At 42.7% G+C, this 12,868-nt stretch overlaps 1 protein-coding gene and 1 non-coding gene across 2 annotated transcripts in view; one reads left to right on the top strand and one right to left on the bottom strand.

Annotated features, from left to right (window-relative positions):
• Window positions 1–6,821: 6,821 nt before the first annotated feature.
• SLC19A2 (solute carrier family 19 (thiamine transporter), member 2) overlaps window positions 6,822–12,868 on the top strand; it is a 32,178-nt gene continuing 26,131 nt past the window's right edge. Inside the window, exon 1 of the mRNA XM_010836695.1 lies at window positions 6,822–7,234. Coding sequence (XP_010834997.1) covers window positions 7,037–7,234 — 198 coding nt within the window. The 5' untranslated portion in view covers window positions 6,822–7,036. The remainder of the gene's footprint in view (window positions 7,235–12,868) is intronic.
• Window positions 10,096–10,168, bottom strand: TRNAG-CCC. Its single transcript has one exon. It is a non-coding gene; the product is annotated as a tRNA-Gly (tRNA).

The raw sequence follows: 12,868 nt of genomic DNA, 5'->3' as shown, positions 1-12,868 counted from the left end.
GGGATTCTCCAGGCAAGACACTGGAGTGGGTTGCCATTTCCTTCTCCAATGCATGAAAGTGAAAAGTGAAAGTGAAGTCGCTCAGTCGTGTCTGACTCTTAGCGACCTCATGGAATGCAGCCTACCAGGCTCCTCCGTCCACGGGATTTTTTAGGCAAGAGTACTGGAGTGGGGTGCCATCGCCTTCTCCAACCAAGGTCATAATATGTCTGACCATTGGTTCACAACTCGTTTTACGTCAAGTCAATAAGAAATACTTTTAAAAAACAATATCTTCAAGGAGAGGACAAATAAAGCCCTTATCAAATGACACACTCTCATAAATTGACAAGAGGAATAAACAACCAAAAGAAAAATGAACAAAGTGCACGAATAGGTAATCTACAGAAAAGTAAATCCAAATACCTGACACACATTTGGAAAGGCACTTAAATTCATCCGTAAAGATTTTCAGATTGAAGACAAAATGTGGCATCACTTTATACCGGGGTTTCTCAGTCTTGGTACAGTTGGCATTGTAGGCTGGATAACTTTTTGTTGTGGGGGCTGCCTTGAGTATTCTAGGATTTTGGCAGAATCCTTGTCTCTGCCCACTATAAGCTAGTAGCACCAACCCTCAACCTTGACTGACAATCAAAAATATCTCCAGACTCTGCCAAATGTCCTGGGGTGGGGGTGGGGCAAAATCAATAAAGACTGAGAACCAATGATTTTCACCTATCAGACTAGCAAAAATTTTAAAGCCTGATTACACCTGTTGTTGGCAAGCACCCAAGTCAAAAAGAATACTCTCATATGCACCTACTAAAATTGTAAGTTATTATAGCTTTTATAGAAAGTGACTGAACAATGTCTACTAAAAATATGTAATTTTGATTTAGGAGTTATCCTATTCCTAGGACTAAATTCCATAAAATGAAAAAATATACAAACACATATTGTACAAGGATGTTAATTGCAGCATTGTTGGGCAGTGACCAAAAAAATCTAAAAACAGAGTAAATGATCATAAAAGGGAATAGTTGAATAAATTTTAGTACACCCACACAATGGAATATTAGAAAGAATTAAAGCTTAACCTTATTACATGGAATGTTTTCCATGAATTATTCCTGAGAAAAAGCAAGATTCAAAAGGGTACATAATATAATTCTACTTTTGCAAAACACACAGTCCCCCATTCTCTCATATATAGATCTTCCTAGCTTGCACAATGGGGACATCTCAATAAACCTATTGTAAGTTGAAAATATCTTAAGTTAAAAATGCATTTAATACATCTACCAAACATTATGGCTTAGCCTAGCCAACCTTAAACACGTTCAGAACACTGATTTTATCCTACAATTGGGCAAAATCATTTAACACAAGGCCTATTTTATAATAAAAGTGTTGAATATCTCATATAATTTATTAAATGCTTACTGAAAATGAAAAACAGAATGGTTGTCTGGGTATGGAATGGCTGTAAGTGTGTTGGTTAGTTACCCTCATTAGTACCTGGCTGACTTGGGGCTCTGGCTGCAGCAGCATCACAAGAGAGAACCACACCATGTGAGCCCCTTGTTCTTGTTCAGTTGCTAAATTGTGTCTGACTCTTTGCGACCCCATGGACTGTAGTCCGCCAGGCTCCTCTGTCCATGGGATTTCCCAAACAAGAATACTGGAGTGGGTTGTCATTTCCTTCTCCAGGGGATCTTCCTGACTCAGGGTTTGAACCCCCGTCTCCTGCTTGGTAGGCATACTCTTTACCACTGAGCCACCAGGGGAGCCAACACTAGCTGCAGAAAAGCTAAAAATTCAAAATTCCAAGTACGACTTCTACAGAATGCCATCACAAAGTTGAAAAACCATTAAGCTGACCCATTATGAAGTTGGAGACCATCTGAATAGAGAAAAAATGTCTCTCAATATTCTATTTATATCAACAGAATGAGCAAAAGATTTGCATATCATATCTTACAAGGCTCTGCTTTTCAGAATATATTTTAAAAAACCTCTTAGACTCAAGAACTAAAAGATAAACAATCCAATTATAAAGAGGGTAAAAGATTTGAATTGACCTTGCTCCAAAGAAGCTATACAAATAGCTAACAGACACATGAAAAGATGCTCAATATCACTAGTCATATTAGGGAAATGCAAATCACAGTCATGAGACACCATTTCACACCCCTAGGATGGATATTTGAAAGAAAGAAAATAACAAGTGCTGGCCAAAGATGTGGAGTAATTGGGATCCTCCCACATTGCTAGTGGGAATGTTAAATGGTATAGGGTCTGAGGAAAACAGTCTGGTCATTCCTTAAACAGTTGAACATAGAATCATTAGGTGATCTGGCAATTTCATTCCTAAATACCCAAAAGAATTAAAACCAGGTATTCAAACACTTACACATAAATGTTCATAGCAGCACTATTCACATGGCCAGAAAAAGGGAAACAACCCAAAAGTCTATCAGTCGATGAATGGATAAACAATGTGTTATATACATAAAGCAGAGTATTTTTCAGCTATGAAAAGAACGGAGTACTGATACATGATTCATGTGTCAATGAACCTTGAAAATCTTACGCTAAATGAAGGAAATGAAGTGGCTCAGTCGTGTCCGACTCTTTGCAATCACATGGACTGTATTCTACCAGGCTCCTCCATCCATGGGATTTCCCAGGCAAGAATACTGGAGTGGATTGCCATTTCCTTCTCCAGGGGATCTTTCCAACCCAGGGATCGAACCTGAGTCTCCTGCATTACAGGCAGACGCTTTACCGTCTGAGCCACCATGGAAGCCCCAAATGAAGAAAAGCAGAAACCAAAACTCACATATTGTATGATTCCTTTTATGTGAAACATCCAGAACAGTTAAATCCATAGACAGAAAGCATATTAGTATTTGTAAGGGCTAGGGGGAGGGAAGAATAGGGAGTGATACTTAGGGGGTACAAGTTTCCTTTGAGGTGGTGAAATCTTAGAACTAGATAGAGGTGATGGTTGCCCAACACTGTGAATGTACTAATACCAGAGTTGTACACTTAAGTACAGTTACTGGGTCATCTTGATTACGTGAACATTACCTCAATTTAAAAAATGTATTCTATTTACCTCTGTATTAGTTTACTAGTGCTATAAAACAAATCACTACAAATTTAGCAGCTTAACAAAATTAAAATAACAATATAGCTCACAGTTCTGTAGATCAGAATTCTAGGGGTCTTGGGTGGTTTCTCTACTTCAAGCTTGACAGGAAGAAATTAAGGTGTTGGCTGGGTTCTCATCTGGAAGCTCAGAGAAAGAATTCATTTTCAGGCTTGTTTTTAGCCAGATTCAGTTCCTCCTGATTGTGGGACTGAAATCCCCAGTTCCTTACTGGCTGTCAGCCAAGAGTCAGTCTCAACTGCCACAGAGTGCCGTGGCACATAACCCCCTCCAAAAACAGTGTGGCATATCTTTCTCTTACTTCAAACAGGAGACAAGTCTCTGCTTTTAAAGGGCGCCTGTGATTAGACTGGGCCCACCTGGATAATCTCAGGTGGGCCATACAACGTAACAGTTGTATTGTCTGGTTAACTTCACTGGTTCCACCTGCCACTCAAAGGGGTGTGGCTTATACAAGGGCAAGCTTGCTGGGGATCATTCGTACAATTCTGTCATGATCTCTTAGAGAAAAATAATGAAACAGTTTCTACTAATTCAAGAACAATTATTTGTTAATGCCCAACATTGCCTAAGTGATTTACACCAAGGAAAAATTTCAGGACTAATGATTTACAGATGAACACAACTCAGGTCTCCAAGACTCAGGGAAGGGATGGAAAGCTGTTCTTAACAGGTGGGCTTCTCCTTCTGAAGCCTCTCAGTTGTTTTTCTCTTTCTTTCTCTTCTGCTAAAGCACTGAATGTAAATGTGAAGCAATTGCCAAGTGGACCACTGATGTTCCCTCTGTAATCAAAATGAAAGGCAGATACTATGGCTAGAATTTAGGGGACTAGATAATTGTATTATGTAGTTCTTACTTTTTTGGCCTCAAGCTGCCTATTACTGAAGTTTCTAAAGACTAACCTAGACAGCTATTGAAAAGCAGAGACATTACTTTGCCAACAAAGGTCCATCTAGTCAAGGCTATAGTTTTTCCAGCGGTCATGTACGGATGTGAGAGTTGGACTATAAAGCAAGCTGAGCACCGCGGAATTGATGCTTTTGAACTGTGGTGTTGGAGAAGACTCTTGAGAGTCCCTTGGACTGCAAGGAAATCCAACCAGTCCATCCTAAAGGAGATCAGTCTGGGTGTTTATTGGAAAGACTGATTTTGAGGCTGAAACTCCAATACTTTGGCCACCTGATGCGAAGAGCTGACTCATTGGAAAAGACTCTGATGCTGGGAAAGATTGAGGGCAGGAAGAGAAGGGGACAACAGAGGATGAGGTGGTTGGATGGCATCATCGACTCGATGGACATGGGTTTGGGTGAACTCCAGGGGTTGGTGATGGACAGGGAGGCCTGGCGTGCTGTGGTTCATGGGGTCGCAAAAAGTCGGACACGACTGAGTGACTGAACTGAACTGAAAGACTAACTTTGTGGGTTATACCTACTGATAGGCTTCCCAGGTGGCACTAGCAGTAAAGAAGCTGCCTGCTAATGCAAGAAGGCGATGGCACCCCACTCCAGTACTCTTGCCTGGAAAATCCCGTGGACAGAGGAGCCTGGTAGGTTGCAGTCCATGGGGTCGCTGAGGGTCGGACACGACTGAGCAACTTCACTTTCACTTTTCACTTTCATGCATTGGAGAAGGAAATGGCAACCCACTCCAGTGTTCTTGCCTGGGGAATCCCAGGGACGGGGGAGCCTGGTGAGCTGCCGTCTATGGGGTCGCACAGAGTTGGACACGACTGAAGCGACTTAGCAGCAGCAGCAGCAGCAATGCAAGAGACATAAGAGAGGAGGGTTCCCTCCTTGGGTAGGGAAAATCCCTAGAAGGAGGGCATGGCAATCCACTCCAGTATTCTTGCCTGTGGAATCCCATGGACAGAAGAGCCTGGAGGGGTACAGTCCATAACGTCACAAAGAGCTGGTCATGACTGAAGCGACTTAGAACACAGAGCACAAATGTATACCTGCTGATAGTTGCCATATTAGAATTAAATCTGGAAAGTTTTTAAACAGAAAAATATACAAACATATTCTCTTGGCCTATTGAGTGACAATGACATCACACATCATGTAGTCTTCAGAGTGCAAAAGGAAATAAAATCTTAGTATTATTACAAAAGTAGTTTGACCCTGTGGAATTCTGGAATGATGCCAAGGTTCCCTAGGGCTTCCTGGACCACACTTTGAGACCCATAGATAGATGTATGACTTCCTTGGTGGCTCAGCTGGTAAAGCATCTGCCTACAATGTGGGAGACCGGGGTTCAATCCCTGCATCAGGAAGATCTCCTGGAGAAGGAAATGACAACCCACTCCAGTATTCTTGCCTTGAAAATCCCATGGGCTGAGGAGCCTGGTAGGCTACATACCATGGGGTTACAAGGAGTCAGACACAACTGAGTGACTTAAACATTGGCTATCACGACCGATAGATGTATAACAACAACTGCATTTCTTCAGCAACCGATTGACTCACGTACTTTGGTGCATTCACTTGTGCAGTTTTAGAAACAAATCTCCTTTCCCTTTACTAGTATGTTGTTTCATTTAGTAGAGTTACTTTTGTGGCTATTGCAAAAAGTATTCTTTTTGCAGAAATTGTCATTTGCTGACTCAGGAGGAAAACTGGGCTAGATAGGTCTAACATATATTATGCAAAACAGAGTTAAAAATGTTTTCTCTGAGTTTCTGGTAGGATCTGTTACTCTGTAAATACAGCATAGGGAAAATTGCTTTAAATGGTGCAGCTGATCTGCAGTAGGAGGACTGGGATACAGTCAAGCTGAGTCAGGCAGAAAAAGGCTTAGAGAAATGAAAGAAAGCATTGCGGATTCTTGACACGCTTTGTCTTTGAAAACTATGCCAAGACCTCTGTTGTGGTTTTTTAAATAAAGAGACGGATCATAATTCGTGATTGCTATAATGATTCGGGATTTCCCCTTTATCTTTTAAACACTGGGTATACTTACAGCTATGTTTGCTTTCATTGTATTCCGCTTACAAATTGTAACAAAATAAAGCCAAAGCGCTTTCAAATCAGGACTCCAGAACATCTTTCTCTTTAAGTGTCTGGCTCTTTCATTCTTTTCTCAGTATTTTACCTGCTTTTTCCTGCTCAGGCTCTTGGTCAAAGCCTCAGAACGCTTAGACACCGGGCTTCTTTTTTTTTTTTTTTTTTCTGCAGATGAATACAGTTTAAGAGCCGGAAATCTACTGGAAGAAAGGCAGAGCATTCCCCCGTCCCAGGGTTAAATCTTTGGTGCTGGCCACCTGGGAAAGAGAATCTGAACGGACGTTCTAAGAGGGACCGTGGTTAAGAATGAGAAGCTAACTGTGATACAGTACGCTCCTCCTGCTGGGGATGAGGCCCACGCCGAGCATTCGTGACCTGTGAGCTGCAACACCGCGAATGCACTAGCCAACCTCCAGCGTGGGCGGAGGGCTTTCCGCTTAAGCAGTGCGCTCCCGGGCCTCTCATCCCCGCGTTCTCACCAGAGTCCCACACGTCCTCTGCTCCTGAGCCAGAGGACGTCAGCGGTCACGCACTCGCCGCCACCGCCTACCCGGGTTCGCATCTTGTGAGCCACCGACCAATGGGAGAGAAGCCACTGCCCGGCGTCCTCTCCAATTGGTTCTAGGCAGGTAGGCGGTGGCGGAGGGCGTGGCTAGTTTTCGGCGGCGCGGCTGGAGGGCTGCGGCACGTGTGCCTCCGGACGCTGGGAAAGCCTGGGACGAGCTGCGGTGGGAAGCGGGTATCCCAGAACTGCCTGCCCCTGCCGGGAGGAGGCGCCACTTGCAATTGCAGGTGCCTGCGCTAGGGGCAGAGCTTCAGCCTCACTCTAGTTGGCAGGAAGAAAAAGAAGGAAGGGGCCGTGTCCCCGCCCCCCGGATGGTCGTGCCCGGCCCGGTGTCCCGGCGGGCGGCGGCGGCCACCATGCTCCTGCGCACAGCTCGGGTCCCACGCGAGTGCTGGTTCTTGCCCACCGCGCTGCTCTGCGCCTATGGTTTCTTCGCCAGCCTCAGGCCGTCCGAGCCCTTCCTGACGCCTTACCTGCTGGGGCCGGACAAGAACCTGACGGAGAGGGAGGTAAGCGCGGCTGGCTGGCGGTGGCTTGGCCGGCGCGGGGCGCGGACCGGCCGAGATGTGAGGAAATAGTTGAGAGCGGGTCGGAGGGGACGCAGGTGAGGAAAGGCGGAGGGAGAAAGACGCTCGAGCCGCGGGGAGGCATTCTGGCCAGAGATTGCTGACTTTCCCCAGTTGGAAGGCGGCTCCGTGTTGGGCGCTGCCTTAATTCACGCTGTGTTTCTGTCCTTGGTCGGATTGGAAGGGCAGGTCTTAGGTGAAGGACTCGGAGCGTGGTTCGGGGTTTGGGAGCCCCAGTGCACGTGTGCTTCAGGCGATGTGTTGATGTTGCAGTAGCCCCACTCTGCTCCAACTGATCCATCTTGGGGGCGGGGGAGAGGTTTAAATAAATATTTGCTGCCGTAAAGTAAGGAGCCACATGCCGAGTGACTCCTACTTTCTGAAAGGATCCTCCCCTCTACCTGCTGCACCTTCTTCTTCCCCTTCTTTACATTGTTTACCCTTGACGGATGATCGTGCTCAAGTAAGAAGTGTACAGAACAAGAACCGTCATCTTGATTTTTATTGGGTGAGACTGTGTCCAAGGATACGCCTCACTGCTCCCCCCTCCCCACCTCTCTGTGATAAAAGTAGATATTTAGATGGTATCGCACAGTTGTCATTTAATTATAGTTTTTCGTGCATTGTAAATTGTTGCCTCACGGATGTTAGTTTTGCTCCTGTTCTGCCCGCGATGTTCAGAGTAATTGAGATTACATAGTCCATGATCAAGAACTTCTTGGTGATTGATTTTCCCTAGGAGAATTTGTAAGTACTTTAGAAGTGCGTTGTGTGTATGGGGAGGGAGGAGTGAGGAGGGAGGAGGGTTCAGGATGGGGAACACATGTATACCTGTGGAGGATTCATTTTGATATTTGGCAAAACTAATACAATTATGTAAAGTTTAAAAATAAAATAAAATAAAAATGTGCTCAACTCTTCATAAGTGTATGTCAATCTCAACACCTGTTGTTTGAAAAAGAAAGACCTTAACTGGAAAAGGAATTCAGTTGAAGTTACTCCCATACAACCCAAAGAAAGCAGATTCAGCATCCTCTTCCTTGGATACTACAAAGCATGGAAGCTGAGATCTGGTATTCCTTTCTAGAACACCACAAAGGGTGAAAGCTGAGTGCAGATGTTAGCTGTCCCTTTTTTCCAGTGTCCACTCCTCTCAGCCTGCCTCCCTGCCCCAGCTGCTCCCAGTGAAGTCCTCCCATTTAAACCTTACTCCCTTCACAGTGATTACTGGTCACCTCTTTTGAATACCCCTGCATAACAGGTCAGAGCAGGATGTAATTACTTATGTTCCAATTTGTTGTTGCATTGCTCTTCCATTTTCAAGGGCACTTAATAAGGGAATTGAAATTCTGGCCTTGAACCCTGGGTTGAGGATTTCATTTGAGTTTCTCATATTGCCTTGCAGCTAGCAAGTAGCATTAACTTTTACCCAACTTCAGCTTTATTTCTCAGTCTTATGGACTGCTCCACAAGGAACTGTAACAGTTACTCATTACCTGTTTGAATTAGAATATTGGTTAAAAACAGTAATGAAGTGGAAAGGGCCAACTCCTGTGAACAGAATGATTCTAGAAGAAGGAACATGACTTCCTTAAATAGAATGATTCTATTAATAGAACACCCCCAAACAACACTGAATCTGAGGCCTGACCTCTGAAGCAGAAATGACACTACTTTTGAGCTATTCACAATTAAAGTTTCATGTGACCTGCCATGTGATCTGCACCTTGCCTGAAAGAGAGGCACAGGGAGGAGAAACATGCTTCCAGTGTTGCTATTTGAAAGCCAGTCTGCTTTATACAAGTGCCCTGGGCAGAATTGCTGTGTGACGTGCCATCATGTGCCCTGATTATCAGAAATCTTCCTAGGGCGAATGAAATATGTTGGGGGCGGGGTGTAGTGCAATAAAGCAGGGGTGCCAGGCCCAGGAAAAATTTGCTGAATGTGTAACGAAAACAGAGCATGCTTCTGTCGCTGCAGATTAGTGGAGGAAGAGGGCGGGGTTTGAAGAGAAATCCAGAGGTCTGGAAAAGGATGTCGTTTGTCTCTGAGAACCTCAGAATTGTGGCTGATTCTGTTCTGTTGGTCAGGCACAGTATAGCTCTGTCCAGCCTCTCCGGAATCCTAGATTTTTAAAATCTCTAATAACTGAAATAAATAGCACAACTTGTTCTCCTTCCTGAGTGCTTGTTTTTCACCTCTGGACAGTTATGTATTTACTTAATATTATATGATTTTTTTTTTTTTTAGGAAAGTGAATGTCAAATCATGGTTAGTAATATTTGTGTTGAATTTTATATTTCCTCCAGGAGACTTTAGAAGGGATAAATGTGATCATCTTAGATAGAGCTATTGTTAACCAGGTCCAAAAACAAAAGGAGGAGAAAAAGGACAGAATTTCCTCTTTCCATTCTCAAAGGATTTCTTCCTTAGATTACAGGAAAACCGTTAACCTGTATCACTTTATAAATTTTAGATAGGTTAAAATTTGTATTTCAGTAGTTAAAAGCCAACTTTTAATAAAATAGAGCTCTTTACCACCAAAACCCTTTTTATCCTTTCACCTTTTTCAGCATGGGATTTGACATTCAGTACTGTTTTTTGGGGCTTTGCCAGTGGCTCAGCAGTAAAGAGTCCGCCTGCCAGTGCAGGAGATGGGGGGTCCATCCCTGGATGGGGAAGATCCCCTGGAGGAGGAAATGGCAACCCACTCCAGTATTCTTGACTGGAAAATCCCAGATAGAAGAGCCTGGTGGGCTATTTTATTTATTTGGCTGCAATGGGTCTTAGTTGTGGCATGTGGTTTCCCTGACCAGGGATTGAACCTGGGCCCCCCATGTTGGGAGCATGGAGTCTTAGCCACTGGACCACCAGAGAAGTCCCTTTGATGTTTTTAAAGCATTTGATTTAATATATTAAAACTACTGTACCTACTATTCAGAGCCTTACAGAATTTGGCTCTTACTTGTTAACATCCTTATCTCCTACTCCATTCTTCTTCCTCTTGCCTTCTATTAATATGTGCTCAAACTCCATCCATGTTAATCTTATAGTCATAAATCCAGCATATCCATTCTCTCATCTACTGGCTTGTACTCAAAGATGTGATCTCTGCTTGGGATAATCTTCTACAGAACTCTTGATATCTTTCTGTTGGCCTCTGATTTTCTCATCCTTCAAGGTCCAGTTCAAAGAAGCAACCCCGTATTTCCTATTCTCCCTTATCAATAATTTGTGTGTATGTATTCTTCACTAGGTTCAGAACTCCTGGAGAACTGAGGCTTCGTTTTATTCTTTTTTTGTCTGTCTGTTTTTGTAATCTTCATATGGTTTGGAAATAGTATTGTAAGTGCTTATTAACTAGTAGTCTAAATGAAACTTGATTGTAAAAGTCTAAAGCTAAATTAGAGTTTAAAACTAAACATTTTTTTTAAATGTATTTATTTTTTATTGAGGGATAATTGCTTTACAGAATTTTGTTGTTTTCTGTCAAACCTCAACATGAATCAGCCATAGGTATACATATATTCCCTCCTTTTTTTTTTAATTTAAATTTTTTTTTAAATTTTTATTTATTTATTTATTTAGTTTATGCTGGGCATACACATCGAGGAAAGCAGAATTAAACATGTTTTTCCTTAACTGTTTGTGTCTCAGAAGAAAGCACAAACAAGCTCTGATCCAAAGATCTGTGAAAGACACTTTAGAATAAAATCAATTCCCTTTTCTCGAATGGCAGATGTTACCTGAGATAAGAGGGTATTGTCCAAGTATGGGCAATGAGATAGAAAGTAATCTCTGTAATCTGTACATTTTTGCATGTAGGAAGTTTCCTGAAGGGAAAGTATCCATCAAAGAAGTTATTTCCTGGTACCACGGCTTCTCCTTGGAGGCACTGAGAGAGAAGGGATCTTCTTTTTTTTCCTATTAGCTTTTTATTTTGTGTTGGGGTACAGCTGATTAACAGTGTTGTGATAGTTTCAGGTGAACAGCGAAGGGACTCAGCCATGCATATACACATATCCATTCTCCTCTAAACCCGCCTCCCATCCAGGCTGCCACAGAGCATTGGGCAAGAGTTCTCTGTGCTTTACAGTAGGTCCTTGTTGATTATCCATTTTAAATATAGCAGTGTGTACATGTCCATCCCAGACTCCCTAACTATCCTGAGAAGGGATCCTCTTTTGGAGACCCAGTGGCTAAGCTCTGTAGGTTGTTTGGTCTTCTTTCTTCTTGAAAGCCCCATAAAAGCACCCCTATACAGGTTGGAAAAGGTGCTGTCGGCATTAGAAGTAAGGGGGGAACATAGTAGATAATCAAAAGCAGTTTTCTGATTGAAGAAATGGGGCGTTTGAATGTGGTAGATTCAGAATATCCAGTCAGGTTCTCCCTCTGTCAGTGACTTGGTGGGATAACTTTGGGCAATTCACTTAAGGCCTAGTTACTTTGGTTGTAAGATAGAGATGATAAAAGCAATTACCTCTTAGCCTTGTTTGGATGAAATGAGATCATACAGGTGAGGTGATTAGCATAGTGTGTAACAGATGCTCTGTTATACTGCTGACAATACTGTGGAAGAGGCCATCTACTTGGGTTGATGTCTCTCCTAGGAGTAAATTCTGATATCTTATTTAGAATAACTTAAAGAGAACACATCTGGTCTTTTCCCCCCTGCTTGCCTTATTTTTGTTTCTGCTTGGCATTGCTCTTCCTCATCTTCATTATCTAAATTGTGGTTTTTGTATTAGGAGTGGAATTAGACTCATAAGTATAAACACTTTAAATTGGTAATTGAAAGGACGAGATGTATATAATAAAAACTTGGTAGCTTTTGGGGACAGCTAGTACTGAAAGGTATATAACACGTAAGAGTACGGACAGTATTACTGGAGTGAAGAATCAGTGAACCTCCCATGGAGTGCACTGCAGAACAAAGATGGAGTTCAGAAGAAAGGTATTTTTTAAAGGAAGTTGTGATGGTTAACAGCTCTGTGGTATTGTGTTAGGAAAATGTGAAGGTGGAGAAACATGCAGAGTCAACCAGAGGAGGCAGTTTCACACCTAAGAAAACTATGGGAGAATATCTAAAACTATAGGCTGAAAAGAAGTGGAAATTTGCTAATGGAACACACCTGTGCAAAGTCTGTAGGGACTCCTTCACGCTTCAGGACTTTAATCTCAAGCTTGCCCTTCTCTGCTCTGCTTTTCTACTGAGAAGTGTCTGACCCTGTGCTGTGTCAGCCAAGTGCGCTTTGTTCCTCGTTTGCTAAAATTTCTACACTTGTGAATTGGAATCATTTCTGCCGTTCTCAGTTATTCTTTTATGTTATTCTTTTATGTATACGTTCAGTCACAAGAAAGTTTCCTGGTAAATGGAGGTTGCTAAATGATTTAGAAACAGAAATTAGACCAGAATTCATGAAGGTGAGGCTATTAGATCAATCACTTTTTTTTTCCATTTTTTTCAAATTTACTGTTAATTGGAGGATAATTGCTTTACAATGTGTGTTGGTTTCTGCCATACAACACGGTGAGTCAGCCGTAAGTATACATATATCCACTCCCTCTTGAACCTCC

The sequence above is a fragment of the Bison bison genome, unplaced genomic scaffold (genome assembly GCF_000754665.1).
Source record: "Bison bison bison isolate TAMUID 2011002044 unplaced genomic scaffold, Bison_UMD1.0 scf7180017864064, whole genome shotgun sequence".
Taxonomy (NCBI): domain Eukaryota; kingdom Metazoa; phylum Chordata; class Mammalia; order Artiodactyla; family Bovidae; genus Bison; species Bison bison.
This window is presented reverse-complemented; position numbering and strand designations above follow the sequence as displayed.